The sequence below is a fragment of the Pteronotus mesoamericanus genome, unplaced genomic scaffold (assembly GCF_021234165.1).
Source record: "Pteronotus mesoamericanus isolate MK-2021 breed Mesoamerican mustached bat unplaced genomic scaffold, CSHL_Meso_final contig_90, whole genome shotgun sequence".
Lineage (NCBI taxonomy): Eukaryota > Metazoa > Chordata > Mammalia > Chiroptera > Mormoopidae > Pteronotus > Pteronotus mesoamericanus.
In genome coordinates, this window is record NW_026555277.1 from 18,816,521 (window position 1) to 18,835,556 (window position 19,036).

Below are 19,036 nucleotides of genomic sequence, written 5' to 3' on the forward strand. Positions count from 1 at the left end.
GTCCTAACCACTGCGTTACAGTGAATTACAATAACCTCTTAGCAAGTATCCTAGCATCCTTTCACTCCTTCCAATTTATTCCAAATAACAATATTTCTCATGTTAGCCCCTTGCTCAGTAGTATGTCAAGTTGGGCTACTCGCTATCTCCTTGACATATTTCATATCTTCCAATCTCTGAGCAGTTGAGGACACTACTCCCCCCATGCCCTGCAACTTCGCATTTTAAAATTCTACTCAATCATCAAAACCCTTCTGTAGTCTGCTGTGTTTTTAAAGGTTTTCCTGGTTCCCAACTTTGAATCACCATAACACTTTATTTGCATAATTCCATCAACTTATCGTTTTTCTTTTCTTTATGGACTAGAAGCTCCAACAGCACAGAAACACATGTTATTCACCTTTGGATTTTATGCTGCAGAGCCTTGACTAGGGTTAAATACAAATTGGTTGAATGGAAATACAGTAAGAAGGGAATGGAAATTATTATAGGCAGAAGCAGAAATGTAGACTATACCTCAGCATGGATTCCGTCCTACACCACTAGAACTGTGTTACTTGGAGGATCCATAATATATAGCAATGTATTTTAGTTTTTACATAATGATTTAAATTTCAATGCATAACTTGGGGACTTTCGTTTATGTAGAAAAATAATTCTGAAATTATTCTTCAATTTCTGCTACTTATCCACAATAACTGCTCTAATATTCACTCTTCCTTAAGTACTTTGGTTAATTAAGCATGGAATCATTTGAATCAAATAGCCAAAGGGAATAAAATAATATATCAGTTAAATGAGGTTCCTCTACAATTTCAAACAAAATGGTTGCATGATTTATGATGTTAAATAATTTGACAGTTGAAGATGTGAATTTTTCACTTAAGAAGAGAAAACCACGAAGGGGTTAGAGCCACATGTCGTTGGCTGAGGTAGTCACGGGGACTCGTAAGTTTGGTAGAGCTGAAACACACTGCATGCAGCAACTACGAAAGGAGCCTCCACACATGTGCGCATCGTTTTCTTTTCCTCAGCAAGAGCAATATTCCCAAGCAAAGTTCAAATTAGCATGGCAAACATGGCTAACTTGTGGGTCTCCATCATGCCAGGTAGGAGCAACTTGCTTCTCTGAAATATAATTAATTCCACTTGCAGAGGCCGTCATTTAATAGCAGGCAAACTTGGCAGGTAGAAATTATAAATACATTTGACATCTTCTCAGCTGATTTTACCCACCAGGGGTTGCTGTGATTTTCGGGATAATTTAAAGATAAGGCAGTGGGTCAGAATATGAAACATTAAAGAGGTTAATGAGGAAATGGCAGAATATTCCTTTCTCCTCAATAAATGAAAGGAGATATACACATACATGCACACGCAAAAAGTAATGCAGTGTTGCTTTCTCTCTCTCTGAAGCTCTTAAAAAATAAAGCATGAAATAAATAGAATACCTTCAGTTTTTCAGGACCTTCCCTAAATAGAAAGAGAGCTTCATTCGACCCTTTGCGTAAAAATTTTTTTTTTAGGTATCAGGGATGGAAAAAGACTTGTAGACCAGTCTCTTACAGAACAGACCAAACAAACCACCGATTAAGTAGCAGTTTTCATTCCAAGTGCACACGCAAACACAGCAGTTCCACCTTCCAATATTATTACCAACACTAATCTCAAAGTTCCTTCTGCAAAAACATTCCTTATGTGAACACCTCTTTAATAAACTCTCACCCAGTTGGGGGGTGAGGAGATCAAAGGATCTTCCAGGCTGGGATTCTGGAAAGATTACATTGGAAGCACAGTTCTTTTGGTCAAGATACTAGAAAGGGCTAAATAGTTGTAATGTTATTATACATAAATTCCTTTCATTTGATGTTCAACCCAGATTGCCGCAAATAGAAAGGAGGCTGGCTAAGTGTGCTGCTGAATTTGTGATACTAACCAACTGCTCAGGAAGGAGGACGTGGCCCAGCAAATATAAGAATTCAGCACACTTCTCTTGGGTGGCAGGTAGGAGAAATGACCAGGAAATGGATGCTAAGGCCTTTGGAATGACAGAGGGTCACATCTGAGAGGCCATCCTACACTGGGGCTTCCTGTATAACTGCTGACCACATGCTCCCTTGGCTGTAAGTGTTAAGACTTTACAATAAGCTAGTGATAACAAGGAAGCAAGGAAGATTTAACTGTCAGAAAACAGGCAGAGCTGCTCCGTTGCAGGGTATAGAGCTCATGAAACAGCAAGGCTTAACAAAAGGGAGAGGACAGTTTCTCAGAACAGAAAAACAATAAACACAGTTTGTTTTCTTCAAAGGAGATAGAACAAGACAAAAGCAGGAAGTGCTGTCCTTCCTTCATCCTGCCAGATTTTCAATGGAAAGTCAAGTGGGCGCATCAATCATTATAAGGGAGAAGAGACCAAAATGATACCATCTTCGATTTTTTTTTTTTTAAGAAAGCTACAAAGATGTATCACATAGCTCACTGTTCTTCATTTTGCTCTTTTCAAATAGTCCAGTGCATGCCACACTATGAAGTAATGAAGTAATTCCCACTGAAATACTCCTGTGCATGCCAAGCACGACCTCTTTTTAAACTTGCTGCATGGTTCGTGCCACTAAGCTCTCAAAGCAGAGACACTGGGCTGGAAAGAGAATGCTTTCCCCTATTTCTCCAAAACAAAGATTCTCGGTCCAAGTTACTTAGGGGCTCATAAGCCTCAAAGGCCCTGGCTTTGCCTTTGTACCCTGGCTTTGCCGTGGATACAAAGAATATTCCACATACTTGGATAGTTAGAAGTCAACTAGTTTTTAAAGAGTTGAGACGATTTGCCGGGGAATTCAAAGGAAATGGCTACTAACCATATGCCCTCCAAATTTTGTATAAAACTAAAAACAATGAGAACAAATAATTTATTTGCACTCAATCTCATCATTGCACAATTAATTTAATATGTTCTTTGGTGGGCTCAGCCTATGATGTCACTTTCTGGGATAAAAATCAAATTTTGCTAGATTCTATTAAATGAAAGTGAAATAATATACACAGGCTGTTCTGAATTAGGGACTTCGTTGGTCATAAAAATTGTTTCCAATCCAGTATTTTGGATACCAAAATACATTTTAAGATAATAAAAGAGAAAACAATCAATGTTTGAAATAGCGGTTAATCCCAGGCAGAACTGCATACAGTTATTTACCCCATAGTAAAGCTGAAGTATAGTATTATGTTCACAGTACTACAGAAGTGCTAATGTACTAGAGAAATAATTACAGCTACCATATATGGACAACTTACAACTGGCCAAAAATTAAGCTAAGGGATTCGCATGTATTATATCTTTTAATTCTCACAACAACCTTAGGATACAGAGGAGGAAACGGAGCCTCAGGGTGATGCCGTGGCCTGCCCTAGAACACACAGTGAGTGGTGAACACAGAAGTTGTGTGCAGGGAGTTGAACTCCAGAAACGATACTAAGAGCTAAGAAACTTAGACCTCTAGTTCCTGCTCCTTGTGGGACCCTGGACAGGTTACTCCACTACATGAACCTCTGTTTTCTCTACTTCAAAATTAGAGTTGGACTCACAGATTCTTCCAGCTCCCTTTCATCTGAAAATCGTATTATCTCATTTGCTAAATTCCACATGTAATTGCCTTCAATTGAAAATGTATGTATTCAGAGTTTCAAATCGGGATATCATCAACATCTTTTCCCCCTTACCTGGGGGATGGGCAGAGCTTCCAGGAAGAAGGACTTGGCAGTGGAGTTGGGAATTCCAGAGGATGTATGGAGAGGGGTATACAGAGCTGTTAGATGGGGAACCAGGGGCACGTGAGCGTTTGAGTTTCCAGGGGAGCTCTCTCGTTAGTTTCCTTTGCATGCATGGGGGCGCATTGGAATATTTTTTTCTATATAGGGTTTTACTCCTTCTGGGATCATAGTTCAACAGAATACACAGTTAAAACTTCTTTCCTTATTCTCCTATCCCTGAAACAAGTACTATGTAATCCCACTGAGGTTTTTAAGGGTTTCTATCTCCAGTAACCAAAGAAACGGGAAGGACGTGAAAGGGCTTCCTGCCATATATACATGCTGCTCCCTTTTTTACTGTCTCTTTTCACTTTGACTTTTGTCGTGAAAGACTAAGGTGTTTGGATAAATAAAGGATTGAAGGAAGAGTCTATTTGAATTACAGGGTAAAAAAATCCAGACTCCAGTTTCGGCAGCATTTCTCTTTAGAAAAAGTAAGGAGCTTTGGTGAGGAGATGAGACAGAAATTCAAGATTCTGCCTTCCGAAGTGGGTGGGTACAGAGGAGCCCAGCAGAGGAAAGGAGGTGGGGAGTGCAGTCTTATGGTTTATACCACCCGTCCTTCTTCCTTTCCCTATTTTACTGCAAATCATCTCAAAGCATACAACAGAGCAAAGGGGTGATGGGAAAGAGAAGAAGTAATTGAAAGGAAACTCCAAGCCACAAAAACCTGGAGGAAAGGGGCCCCCTGGACAGTGATAATGAGCATCAGTGTATGAGAGCAGTGATTCAGCAGGGCTCTATATTCAAACATGAGTGTAGACACGTGTAACAGAATATCAGGCTCAGAGTAGGTGTTTTAAAGTGTATGCAGCCTTATAACCTTATCAATGTGAGAATTTATTCTTAGAGCATCTTAGATAGATGATGAGGCAGGCTCTGTTTCAATATTCTAAATAGCCCATTTCTTTCTTGTACAGTTCCAATAGTTAGACGGTTTTTGGAACATTATCACTTCCGACTACTGATTTTGGTACAAATTCCATAGGGCAGAAAAAGAGTCTTATTTTTGTATCTCCAGAACCTCCGATTTAGCGTACTGCAGAGAGTCAATAAATTGTTAGATTAATACACATGTAAATTAATGGATATAAAATATCTGAAGAAGCAGATTAAATCTACTTTCTAATCCATAAAATAACTCTTTGCATATCTAATAACAATTACTGTGTGTCCTAAACTTGTTCTTCCTCAGGCTAACAATCCTCAGTTCTCTCAACTGAGCCTCTCTGTCCTGATGATCTAACTCTGGGAACCTATCATATTACCCATATGTGCCTTTGTCATTTCTTTTATACATTCAATAGAAATAAAATAAAAACCAAGGGGTAATAAAAAATCCTCTTAGCACATTTATTCTTCTTTGTTATTAGTCATAAAAGTTCTTTGAAGATTCTATAGCCTTCTTAAATATTTCAATAATAAAATAAATAACATGTATTCATTGTAAAAAGAAAGAGAAAATGAAATTCCCTCATAATCCTAACTATTCAGATACATCTCCTTTCAATGCTTTTTAACAAAAGATGTTTAAAGTAATTTGATCATATTTCATACATCTTTTTATACCCTACTCTTTTACTTAACAATATACTATGAACATTTTCTCATGTTATTATCAGTCCTCACAGACCTTTTAAAGTACTTACATTTCATTAAAGAGCTAGCCAGTTATTTAGCCAACCAATACCTTAAGGGTATATAGCACCCAATATAACACTACAATAAATCTTTGCTGATCAGTTTAGGACAGATTACTAGAAGTGTAGTTACTAGGTTGAAGGGTATACGTTTTTAACAAGACTTTTTAAAACCCCCTCCTCGACATACCTGTCCCAGCCCTTATGACCAAGTTGTTAAATTCCCTTGTTATACGTTACTGTAGCACTGAACAGTCCCCTTCCATCATCCTCATCACCATTTTGAACACTTGATTATATTTTTATTTCCCTTTAGACTGCAAACTGTAGAGAGGTAGGGCCACGGGCATGTTTGCTAACTGTGTTTTGTATAGGGCCTACAACATAGCACATACTCCATGTATATTTTACTTAATTAAATATTGTTAAATTGTTTCCTTAAAAGTCTTAGAATTTGTACACCAGAAGCATTGTTTGCATATGTCCAGCTTGCTGCATTAACAACCTACAACTATGATACCCCAAGTGGGGCAAAATACTCTTGGTGTGATTGAATTGTTACACGATGAAGCCTGTGACTGAGAACTCACCTTTCAGCTATTAGGAATTTACTGTGTGTATTAAGCACTATCTGAACATTACCAGCTCTCGGGGCAGAAAAGTTCCTTCTTGGCGGGCGATGACCAGCGATGCTGTCTCTCCCTGCTTGGTGCTCCTCAGCATGGCCACAAGCTCTTCCTGAGTCCGTCCGGTGACATCTCTGCCATTTACCTATGGGCACCGTCACAGGAACAACCACGATTACAAAACTAGCCATCTTCTACCCTAATTGGTTTTTGAAAGTCAGCAGTAAATGGGCTCCCCATGATCAATGAAGATCTGAAATAATGAATAGTGAACACATGGGCCCAAACCAATCATGTTTAAAATAACAATAATTTACCAACCGCCATTAATTATGGACTGTCTTAGGCAGTCAGTGAATAGTATGAGCAGTTTCTCCTAAGACATCACACTCTTATGAAGAGAACATCAAAGTGAAAGACACCGGAGAATGATTCCTTGAGTAAGAAGGAACTGTACTTCAGATGCTTAACCAGCACCATTTTCTGCCTAATGCAAGAAGCAGCAATGGACGGCCATCACACGGCAAATGCGTCCGGAGATAGTGGTCTTCTGTTATTATTCTACAGCGTTCTCCATGTTTGGAAAATTATACTCATCAGGTTATCACATATTATTGGGAATTCTCATTTGCTGCTATATCAAGTCATTCAGTACGTCTTCTTCCATGACCTGGAACTGCCTACAAGGCTAGTGTTGCTTCCCAGCCATGAGAAAGTTGAGCGGAACCAGGTGATTTCAATGAAGATGATTTCTTGAAAGGTGGGTTGGCAATATATGTTTTGCCAAGGAGACTGTGCTATCACACAAAGTAAATGAGAGAGAGAGAAAAAAAAGGCCTCTTGCATTGGGTAATTCCAAATACTTCTCCACAGGCATAGATCAACCTGAGACAGGGTGCCCCATTCTTGAGGGAAGTTTAAATAAATTGTTACCAGGGCTTGGGTGTAACTTTAAAATTCTTACGCCTAATCAAAGGAACCTTTAGATTTGATCCGAATTCCCCCGGAATCCTAAGAGGTGAAAGTAAGAAAAAGAAGAGGGGGAAAATTTTCGGTGTTACTTGTCCCCCTATCATAGACTTTATTGGGGGCTTACAAAGTTAGGCTGCTTATTAACTTCTTTTATAATTAAAGCCCTTCCCTTGTCTTTGAGTAATAATTTTCAGTATATTATATTCAAAATATAAATGTTAATATACATGTTTATACACTTATTTATTTAAACACTAACACCAAGAAATATTTTATTGAAGATATTAATTCCAATTCTTACCTCCAAAATTCTGTCCCCTGATTGCAGGCGGCCATCTTTTATTGCTGCTCCCTTGGGTAAAATGTTTTTCACAAAAATGGGACCAGGACCATGTATGGAAGAGTCTCTGGTAACCACAGTGAAACCAAGTCCTTCAGGGCCTAGTGTGTAAGACCAGGATAATGCATGGTCACCTTAAGCAAGAATAATATTATATTCAATCCTGCAGCAAATGCTGCCTAATTTAGACTAATTTAGAATAGGTGAAATATTTACATTCCAATACATATTTTAAATATGCTTCAGATATTCTGCTTTCAAATACAGATTGTAGTTCCTGACAGGCAATGACGCTATCACAGTGAATTCAGGGCCAAATGCAGACGTGTAACATTTTTGTTTATTAAGGTCCTAGAAGAAATGCCATGTTATCCATGCAGCTGGGAGACTGATTTCTCAGAAAACCATAAGAAGCAAGAGTCTGTCTGGCATGAGTTTTGTCAGGCTCTCGATCAGCTAGCAAACCCGTGGCCCCTCTCTGCTTGTGCTTCTTCCTCGCACGCTGCATCCCACTGTCCCCTCACTCACTCTGGTTGCTCCTGTCCTGTTCTCTTGCATCTCCAACCTATCTCTGTCAGGATACGTTTTTTTTCACTCTATCTAAAGGTATGCTCAGATTTCTCTAGCCTAAAGAATCCTTACTTCAGTCTTACTGCATCTTCAACCTTCCATCATCAGTGACCTACCTGTGAGAATAGGAAGAATAGACAGTAATTCTTCCCGTTCTTGATTTTTTCTCCCCTTCTCTAATTTTGACTCTTTTCACCAGTCATTTTCTTGAAATGAACTCCCCTCTGGGTCTCCATGTATTTATTTTCTAATTATTTTCCTCTCTCTCTAATCATGTCACATCTGTCTTACCCAAGGTTCTCCCAAAGTAACATAGATGTTGCCCCCAAATCTGGCCTGGAACAATTTTTCCTCCAGCCTCTCCGCTCTGCCCAGCTCCTGGCTCAAACTACCACGTCCCTATAAATGACACCTAAGTGTTGTTGTTTGGCCCTAATCTCTCCACTGTCAGCTTCCTAGTCATCACTGTGCATGTACTTTCACCAGCATTTCAAACTTCACTATGAACCCCTTTTCTGATCCAGATCCTGACCTTTCAAATATACTCATCTACATAAAATTCTGATTTCTAGCAATGGCATCTCCATCATGCAAGCTACCCTGGCTGAAGCCCTCAGCAATGACGGTAATTCCTCTCTCTTTTCCCTCCCACATCCAGACAGCTCCTAAGCCATATGCGTGTATGCGTGTGTGTATGCGTGTGTGTGTATGCACACGCAATGCAGCCTTTACTGATCTTTTGTTGGTTGATCTCTTCTTGCTGTGACATTTTTGATGTCAGATTAATCTTCCCAAAGTGTAGCTATGATATCATTTTTTTTATTTTTGCATTCAAGGCTTTTTGATGGATTTTTAAGGTCACATTCTGCTTTTGAGTCACCTATCCTCAAAGCACTCAACCCTATATCTACATAGAGTTGGATAATTTTTATGAAAAACACAAATTATGCATTTATATAAAAAGTCTAACTGCTAAGCTCACTGGAATATTTATGCCTCCTAGCCAATACATTTTCTTCCCAGGGTAGAATTCTTATAGGAGAATGAAATTTTTACCAGAGAAAATTTCAGAATGATCTCTATTGAAGGCACATGTTATTTGATTTTAATATATGTTAAAAAGTATTCTAAAACTACCTTATGATCATTAAATTATCTATTAATTTAGACAAGAGTCTACAAGATCTTAGTGTCATTTGAATTCAGTCTTGAAAAATCACATAGGATTGCAAGAATGTTGCAGTGGGGGAAAGGAAATTATAAAATAAAGACAGAGAAGTGCGTGACTGCTTGCATGTGCATGATAATACTGCATAAATATGCATGTACACACATGATCTAGTCTCACTGATCTGCATTTAAATGGATAGAAAGATTGAAAAAGATGAAGAAAATGTTATACATGCCTTTGAAATTAATTATGTTTTTAAAAAATTGTTTGCAGTGTTGAATTAGTGAAATTACTAATTATCACACGTTTGCTTTCTAACGAGTAAATTTTTTTGCTGGTCCAAAACTATCTTTGGCAACCAGAAACAGTATGCTTTTTAAACCTGGCCTAAGGATGTTTCAAAAATCACTAATCTTGCTCAAAACATGAACACCTGAATTTTAGTGCCTATTTAGTATTAAGTTGTGATACAGGACTGCTCTGTTTCTATCAAGTTTGCAATGATTCTTTCCATTCCCCAACACATCTTCATTGTTCCCTTGTTTCAAATAAGCTACACCCTTCAGAAAAAAAGATTAATAAGAAAGTACTACAATTTCAAGAAACTTGTTTCCTAAGTATACACTTAAATCTATTCTTTGATACAATTAAATGAAGGGAGAATTAACAAAATTAGCCTTAATGCATTTCTCTTAACCAATTTCACATGTTACAATAATAGAATGCTATTAAGCATAATTTAATAATTACCTTTCTTAAGGTCAATCTTAATTTTCTTTGCATTTTTCTTGCTGCCAAACCCCATGAGAGGGGAGAGTGAGGGAGAGGATGGCTTTCTACCTATTCTTGGTACTCGGGGGCTCTTGCTTTGTTGCAGGGAAGTGGATGTATCTTCTTCAGGACTGCTTGTTCCTGTGAGGTTTACTGTCTTGATTCCTGATTTTCCATGGACTGAAGGTAGTGGCTTTGTTCTCAGAACACCATCATTGTTACCAAAAATGTTCAGAGGCCCAATGACTGACTTTTCGTACTGTTCTCGGTTTTGAGGGGGAAGCACGTGGAGCAGCACACAGGACGCTTTCATCGCCTGACGGAAGACGTCTTGAGCCCTTGAACGAGAGTGAGCAAACGTGGAAGGACACCGCATGCTGGCGTGCGTCCTCCTGCAGCGCCCAGCATCGCAGCAGCGGGAGCAGCAGAGCGGCCCTCACACCGGAGAGACCCCCACTACCACTGCCAGCCGGGCTTTGCTAACTGAGAAATAGTTACCGCTCCGGTCCTGCCCGCGAGGTGCCCTGACCTAGGCTATATGTACATTAGTTTCACAATCTTCTTAACAGCCCTGTTAGATTAGTAAAATTAGGTCTCATTCTGCAAAATAAAAAAAATGGAGGTTCAGAGAAATTAAGTCACTTGTCCAACAAACCACAGCTGTTAAGTATTTCTAAGTCTATCCAGAAGTGGTGACTGAAGTAAATGTAAAAGTAAGCTTTAATGTTAGATGGAAAAAATCATCTTGAATATTGATCATATTATCAATTAATTTCCTTTTAGGACTTAATTCTAAAGTACAGGTCTTGTCTAACATGAACTGTGCTTTCAAAGTTCCGTTTTGACACAAACATGTCCTTGCAGTGACTTTCGGTAGGTGTGTCAGCCCTGCGGAATGTGACAGTTGGTTGTTAATCCCATGTGCACCCTCCCAGTTATTCTGGTTACTGCATTACAGACGACCTGCATTCAAAAATTTTTTTGTCTTAGCACTTTGTGTTTTTCCTCAAATTTCCTACTATTTTTTCTCTCCTTCTTCCTTATGCCTTATGACAGGTAATATAACTCCCTTTCCCAGCCTTTCTCGCCAATGAGATGTAAGTAAACGGGTAGAGAAAAGCTGGATTATCTGGGAGGCAGAAACTTTTTTGTTCTTCAGTTTCCCTTTCTTATTTCTTGAAATTCAGAAGTGATGGTGGGACCTCCAGCAGCCATCCTGTTACCATGACACAATGGAACGGTGGCAGCCACACAGTAGGAATGCAAAAGCAGAAAGACGGAAGATGCCTGGCACGTTGCTGATGGTGGAGCTGCTGCACCAGCATTGGACTGCCACCTCCATACCCTTTGTCCTTAGAAAAGAGACATTTTAATCTTGTTTGAGCTACTTTTATATCAGGTCTCTGTTACTAGCAGCCACACCAAATAACAACCATAATTCCAACTCTCATCAGAGATCCCTTCAGCTTATTGACGTGCTTAAGTGGTTAGTGGAGGAGGGAGAAGGCTTCATATGACAGCCCAACCCCCCTGGTCAGTTCCTTGACCAGGAGTCAGTTTCTGCTCTCTCCTAACTCCATACTGAATTTTTATGAGCCCCAATTTCCACTTCTCTAAAACAGGGATCTAATGTCCAACTCATACATCTATCAAGTCCTTGTAAAATGCACAGTGGTGCATAAAAATAATACCATTATTAATAATGACTATAATTTTATCTATTACTCATTATTTTCTGAACTAGACTATTAAGGCTTCATTTTCTTCTACCCTTCAGCAGCCAGTGCCCCCTCCCCCCCAACCTCAACTGCTGACCCCTCCCCCACACACTGTATTGACAACTAACGGCCACGGAGAAGACACATTATGAGTTATTTTGGCCAGAAACAAGAGACTGGTGATTATTACTAAGATGGACTCACGTTTATTTTCTTGCTCTAGAATCCCACTGCAGTGCCAACATACATTTTAAAAATATATGCAGACTGCTGCATACTCTAATTCCTAGGTCCACAAACCTATTCCCATAACATTTTCACACACACAGAAATGATTTCTTGAGGCAGGATATTTTAATTTTTTCTCTTTGTTTCTATTATTCAGTGAGTCCTCCCAGACTTCTCTCACAGATATTTAGTTGAAGACTGCTGACACCAAGTAAGTTAATTAATAAGCTGAACTAACAGTCTGTGAAAAGAGTCATTAAATACCAATCTAACTGACCCATATCCCAGGGAAAACAAACCCATCTATCGATGCCTGAGAAAGGCAACCAGGCAGCAAGGCTTGCTCTGGTCTGCAGCTCGCCATCCTGGGGCCGTCAGGGACGTCCGCAGGCCGCCTCTGAGCATGCAAAACATAAGGTGCATTTCAAAATGGTGCTCTGGGGTCATTCAAAGGGAACTGACAGCAAAATTGTGCCTAGAATTTTGATCATAATGAGCTCAGTGATGACGATAAACATTCTAGGGAACAATAAAGTAAGTAAAACAATGGAAAAAAAATACTTACTGAACAAAGGTTTTGTCTACGAGGTCCACATTGTTGATTTTTACAATACATTCGTTTTCATGAAATAGCCCTTCCCGCTTAGACCTGCTGTTTTCTTCAATGCCACGGATGAAGAGTCCTAGAATCCTAAATGCAAAATTTAGGTTGAAACAAAACTACCAAATAATAATATGCTAATTATGTCTCTGCTCGCAACTACTCAGAAATAAGTATGGATTTCTATTTATGAAAGAAATTATGCTTTACATTCAGGCAACTCTTTGTTATTTAAACCCTTCATTAAAAGAAAGACCAAAAAACTCAACTCACTCAAAGAAAAAAATCCCTTCAAGACAAATATACATAAATGCCTACCCAGGGTACGTTAATCTGCAACTCCATTTCTAACGTTTGCGGTAAACATAGAAAAGGCTCGTGCCGCTTAGGGCTGTTGAGGACACAAAGAGCCCTGGTTTGGAGGGGGGCTGCTACAGGAAAGAGAGTTAGTGCCAAGGCAGCGACTTGATGTGTGTTAACAGGAGAGGATTAGTTAGTCACTGTAATTTTGTTTTTGCAGTCTTTTCTGTTCCAATAATTTGCATTTTAGAAAAAAGCATTTAAGTACAGATCTTATAGCTCAGTTTAGAAGGAGGTTTGGTTCTCTTTGTTAGTGTCACTGAATCCAGTATGTGCTGAGTGTTTTCTGTGTGTTCACGATGGAGGAGTGGGAGACAAGGTTGTAGGACCAGGACAGTTGGTCAGTACAGGCTTAGAGTAAAGTAGAAATTTAAAACCTGGACACATCAATAACCCTAGATTCTTCATACAAGGATATGGGGAGAACATAGGATATAAACTGCATCAGGAGAACGAACAGGCCTTGGATAGGAGGAGAGAGAGTCTACAAGGGGCCTGGATGGACCGTGTGTGTTTGTGTAAGTGGGGCTTGTATGAGGAGCAGTGTGTGAAGCTAACACAGGGGGAAGCCAGTGCCCCATACAGGGGCCTGGAGCACTGGCTGGTGGACTTACTCTGGTAACATTAGAGTGGTACGCCCACCACCCACTGCTTCTGAGCAAGGCAGTGACGTGATGAAGGCAGGAGTCGGGGAGGAGATGTCTGAAATTCCAACCAGGGAGAGGCTGGATTCAGAGAGGGTGCCTGGAGAACCCTGGTACTCTGTGGGTGTGGCTTAGAGTTGGGAGGGGAGGAAATTAGGGGGGGGAGGAAGAAGAAAGAAAACGCAATAAAAATAAGGAATTCAATTTTATATATATATATATATATATGTATGTATGTGTGTGTATGTAAATCTGTTACATATTAGTAATATCTAAACTGAAAACTAAAATATATCAACCTTGTATATCCTCTAGCTATCCCTCAGGTGAGGGATTTCCCTTCTCCGTGTGGCTGTCAGGGTTCTAGTTGTGTCTCAGAGTGAGAGAGAAAGATACCTTCTCCAGGAGGAATTTGCTGGGTGTGGAGAAACTGCCATCTCCCTTTCCCTTGTCCTCTTGTTTTTCCTCATCATTCTCCTTCCTATAGGGGCCCCGTGGGCTTCTACATAGTCCCTTTGCATTACATCTCAAATCTAAGTAAAATATGAGCACATTTTATGTGCGAATAAGGGTCAGCCATGGGAAAAGGGCAGTTGCTAATAAAACTGAAGGAGAAAAACCATCTTCCCATTTGGAATAGCCACAAAGCGGAGCTTCTGCCTTCGGGCCTCAGTTTGCTTAATAAGCTCATGTCATCTCAAGATGGCAGGAGAGGCACGTGCGATGATACTTAGAGCTCTACTTCCAAAACGTTAAATGAATACAGTATGTGGATGTAAGAGAGAGAACAGCAAATAGTCACGCTGCCCATTGCGGGGAAGGCTCAGGGTCACAGGCCCCATGTGTGCTGAGGTGTCACGCTTCATTTCTTACTTCTAGTAGGTTAGTAAATTAATCTCATTTGGTGTGGAAAAGCAAAGGGGCCAAAGCTGCTATTTGATAAAGGATCTGAGACTCAAATTAGTATTTTTAAGATAGTAATCCTACCTTAATCTCCTGACATAATATTAAAAATTGAACTATTTGACATGCAAAAATAAGAAAGTAAAGAAATAGAACACGGCAGTGTTTCTTTTCTAAATTAAACGACTAATAGTTCACATTTTGGATTTTTGTTATGGTGGACTCACAATAACATGATCCATTAGGAGACTCACATGTGGTTATAAACTAGTTTATGTAAGCGATATTTTTTTAACAAGCATTCAAGTCTTCCTTTAATTTAATTCAGTACATCATCAGTCATGTAATGTTACTCCCTAGGATTTAATTTCACATTTTGGGAGATGAATTAATTCTTTCAGGCCACTGGGTTGCAATTTAGCTGGCATATTACAGCTGGAGTAGGCTATGTGACCCCCTGATGTAAATAACCTAACTTTCCATGAAAAATTTATTGACAGAATAAGCCCAACTCTAAAAGCCATGTGTCAGAGGTAATTTTGGTAAAATGTAAAACTGACTGAATTTATTAGTTTGGTTCCTGGCACACCACTCCTGCCTTCACTATTCCATGGAAGGAGTGGATTCCCACCAGTTTGACTTCATCCAGACCAGTACGAGAAAGCTCTGAAAGAATCCCTCATTATCCACTTTGCCCCAAACTTGTGTGCTGCAGTAGCTGTCTCATTTGAGACCAAGACTTTCAAGATTTAAAGATTAATGCCGTGAGGAGTTACAAGCTAAGATAAACCAGTTAATTTACATTAATTAGTAGTGATAAAAGAGGCTGAAATCCACTGTGCCACAGAATAAGAAGGGTAACAATTGCTTCTCGGCCTTCGAATAATCATTTAGGCCCTAACCCACCTCTCCCTGGCCCCCATACACTCTTCCCAGAGCATCACGTGGCCTGGACCACTCTACTCACTTAGCTCATTTATCCGAATGTCCGCTCTCTCACTTTGTGTCACTCTTTACCCATCCCTTCCTTCTTCTCTCTCATGCAATACTTAGCTGTCCTTACTCCAAAATTGAGGTATGCTGTTTTTATTTACTCAAAAACAATTAGATTCCATGTTTTTCATTGTAAAACAAAACCACATTGATTTGGTTTTAACTAAGTTACTTTTTACCTGCCAGAACCCAGTTTGTTGTACATTTGCTTTGTTTTCACTGTGCGAGCCAATGGCCCTCCATACAAGCGGCATTTAGCACCCTGTGCTATGATACCTAATGAATCCATCGAGGCTTTATCTAATACAACAGCCACTATATTGTACTCAGAGCCTTCTAACTTAGGTTTCTAACTGAACAACAGGTGTGGCAGTATTTAAAAAAAAATTGGAGGCAAAGCCAATTACAGTAGTCCTAGTAAATAATTAAATGTAAATTCTAATTTAAACTAATGGCACAACCCAATAAATGGAAGGAAATTAAGAACTAAGTATACCACTATGACCTTAGCTCGCCACCACCCCTGCTCACACAGTGAAACCATATGGCATTATGAAGTCAGACACTTGTTTGACACACTCTATACGCAGTTGCATCTAGACACATGGGTTGAGTTAAGTGTGCTGTTTCAGCCTGTACTCATTACTTCTTAACTTTTATTGGCTCATGTCTCCACTTCCATATTATTTTTATGTTTTTAAATTAAATTTCCTTTCTATAATACTAGTGGATGGCAGAAAAACATTTTTTACACAGGTATTTCACCAAGTTACTGAGCAGTTGTCCATGAACTTACAAAAGTTTGTTGTTGAACTAAGCGTTTCTGTTTTAGCCAAAATAATAATACTGATAATTCACACATTCATGTGATAGGTGTTTTACAAGGAGCTTTCACATTCTTAATGTCACTGAATTCTCATAGCCCTGATGTGAAATAGGTATTCACAAGGGGCAAATTTAGGGGACGTGCTCAAAGTTATAAAAAAGAGAGTGCTGAGATCCAAATCCAACTGTTCTGCAACCAAGCCCAGCACACTCTCCACTATTCCACAAAGCTTCTGCTAGAAATCAGAACCAGGAAGCAAAAGGGAGGAAATCAATAAATTCTAGTGTGTTTTCCTCATTTGAAGTGAGAGAAAGTGTTTTCTGGTTTAAAGGGTCAACTTGTTTTCCAAACTATTAAAAATGAAGTATGGTGATTGTCACATTGTATATTCCTTCACGGTTTGGAAATTGGGATGTTCTTGTGTTCTATTCCAGCTTCATTAAGCTAAAGGGCCTGGTAATTTAACCGCTCTGGTATTTCACAAAGCTCTCTCACTACACTTCTGCCAAAAGCCATTAGACTTTCTCCTGACAACTGGGTAAATACTCTCCCTGTCTATCAAAAACAACCTCAGCTTGTCCTGTGCCATCACCCGTAACATTTATAAACATGCTTATTAACACATACAGGAAATGAAACAATAAGAGCCACTAGTTTTCCAGTTCATTTCTTTTTAGGGAACATTCATTCCAGCAACAGCTTGGCATCAGATGTTATTTGCAAAAAAAAAAAAAAAAAAAAAAAAAAAGTGATGACTTTGCAATTACAGGTAGCAGATGGCTACCTACTGAAAATAATGCCAACCAAAATATCATGACTAAATCTGCTCTTCCCGCTGTATGACAGACTGAATTGAATAAATATTCAGAACCAGTAAATTAATACTATATAACCTTTGGGAAAATTTCTATTTTAGATAGAGCAATGGAGTGAGAGCAAGTCAGGAGATCTGGATTTTGTTTGACCTTGAGAAAATCAACTGATTTTTCTGGTCTTTGGTCTCCTAGCTAATATAGGGTGTTCTGCCTTTTCAATGATGCATTTAATTTAAAACAACAAATTTAGCAAACTAATTAAAATCATGTCCTATGAGATACTGATTTTCTTTTATGTTTCTGATAGTCCTTGTCAATATCAGTTTAGTGCTAAAGGCAGTCATCTTGTTGAAAAGTGACATTAATACCTAACACTAGTTTTATATGATTGTTAGAACAGAATTAACATTAATATTATCTCTCAGGTACACACTTAATTTCCATTGGTATTCAGTTATGTAGACATTAGTTTCAAGAAATGCTGACACAATCTAAATTACCACATGCCAGTGTGAAGTTAGCAATATAAAAATTTTAAGGGATGTGGTAACTTATTTTTAATTGATCATATTTTATTTTTAAAGAATAGTATGGTGGCATTTTACTACTATGATTAAAATCATCAAAACCTATATAGCTTCCGATATAGCTACTTATAATGTTTCACTATTTATTATTCTAAAGCCTATATACCTGAGGAATGTCAGGAAATATCAATTCGGTATTACTATATTCACTTGTTGAAGTGCATTTCTCAATATTAAAAAATTCAGGTGCTATATAAGTCTAACAATATGTTAAAATCTTTTCTAAGTATTCTGTTTACTACATATTACTGATAAGAATACTTTAAGAAAGTACTTCATAATTAATTGTAAATGCAGCAACTGAGATTTATTTTTTCCTATTCTATTGCATCTTAGAAGTAATTGATTTTATTTTCTTTCTAACACATAAGTGGCCAACAGAAGTATTATCTTGAGGTGTCCATCTGAATAACAAAGACACACACTTAATCCTCTTCTGAAAAATGGGAAAATGAGCGCTAGTCAAGTTTTTCATAGCACGAGCTTCTGATATAAGAAAAACATCTTACCTTCCACTCAGAGATGAAAAGAAGGGCACTACATGAATTCCCAAGGGGCCTCCTTCCCCGGAAATCTCCACTGTTCTTGTCATCTCACTGGGGCAGAAAAAAATAAGAGCAAAGATGAATCTCTGCTTAAAAAAACAGATGAGGCACATTAAAAAAAAATTTAGGATTATATCAACTACTATAAGTTTAACAGCAGAGATGAAATCAAAGGGATATATGATTTACAAGATTCGAGAAATAAAATGTTTGAAAGACTATCTGATTTCTTATTTTTTCCCCTAGAAGAGGAACAAATGGAAATGACTACCTACAAAAATAACTTCCTACTTAATCTACATAAATCAACATATTTAAAAAGATGTACACAAAATAAAATTTCTCCCCATTGAGACACACTTGAAAATTACTGTACAGATGATACAACACATACAACTAAGCACATCTATGCTTAATTATAAAGTATGATTCCCCCAAAAAACAGAGGTAAAATGAAAAATGTATTTATTAGAAAAACCATGAAACTATATTTTAGAACAAATGTGAAGCCACATTGGTAATATACATGGGCTTGTTCAAAGAATTGTAAATCAAAATTTTAAGTTGCCTTTCAATAAAGCATCAGTTGTATTCAATGGAACAATTCCAAATTTTCACCTCCTGTATTTTTTTAGTGGTAGAAAAAGAAGTTGCAAAGCCTGAAGAAAATGTATTACAGAAAGAAATAGAAAGCCTGACCCACCTAACCTACTCCAGATTAAGAAATGGATGAGCTAGAAACATTAATGAATAGTGTGTATGACTGAAATGTACAAGACATTGGGAGCTTTTGAGTAATAAAAAGTGGAACTAACATGTTTTTATAAACATGAAAAATAATAACCGTGAACAATTATTGGCTCCTTTAATTCCAGAGAGAGAAAATAAAATTGCCAGAGGAAAAATGATAAAAGTTGAA

General features: G+C 38.4%; 1 protein-coding gene across 1 annotated transcript in view; it reads right to left on the minus strand.

The window, feature by feature from the left end:
* The window catches only part of PARD3B (par-3 family cell polarity regulator beta), a 943,196-nt gene that overhangs the window by 426,554 nt on the left and 497,606 nt on the right, over positions 1-19,036 (minus strand). Inside the window, exons 6-10 of the mRNA XM_054585774.1 lie at positions 18,082-18,168; positions 12,409-12,534; positions 9,877-10,235; positions 7,347-7,486; positions 6,090-6,218 (exon numbers count right to left, since the gene is read on the minus strand). Of these exons, the coding sequence (XP_054441749.1) occupies positions 6,090-6,218; positions 7,347-7,486; positions 9,877-10,235; positions 12,409-12,534; positions 18,082-18,168 (841 nt within the window). The remainder of the gene's footprint in view (positions 1-6,089; positions 6,219-7,346; positions 7,487-9,876; positions 10,236-12,408; positions 12,535-18,081; positions 18,169-19,036) is intronic.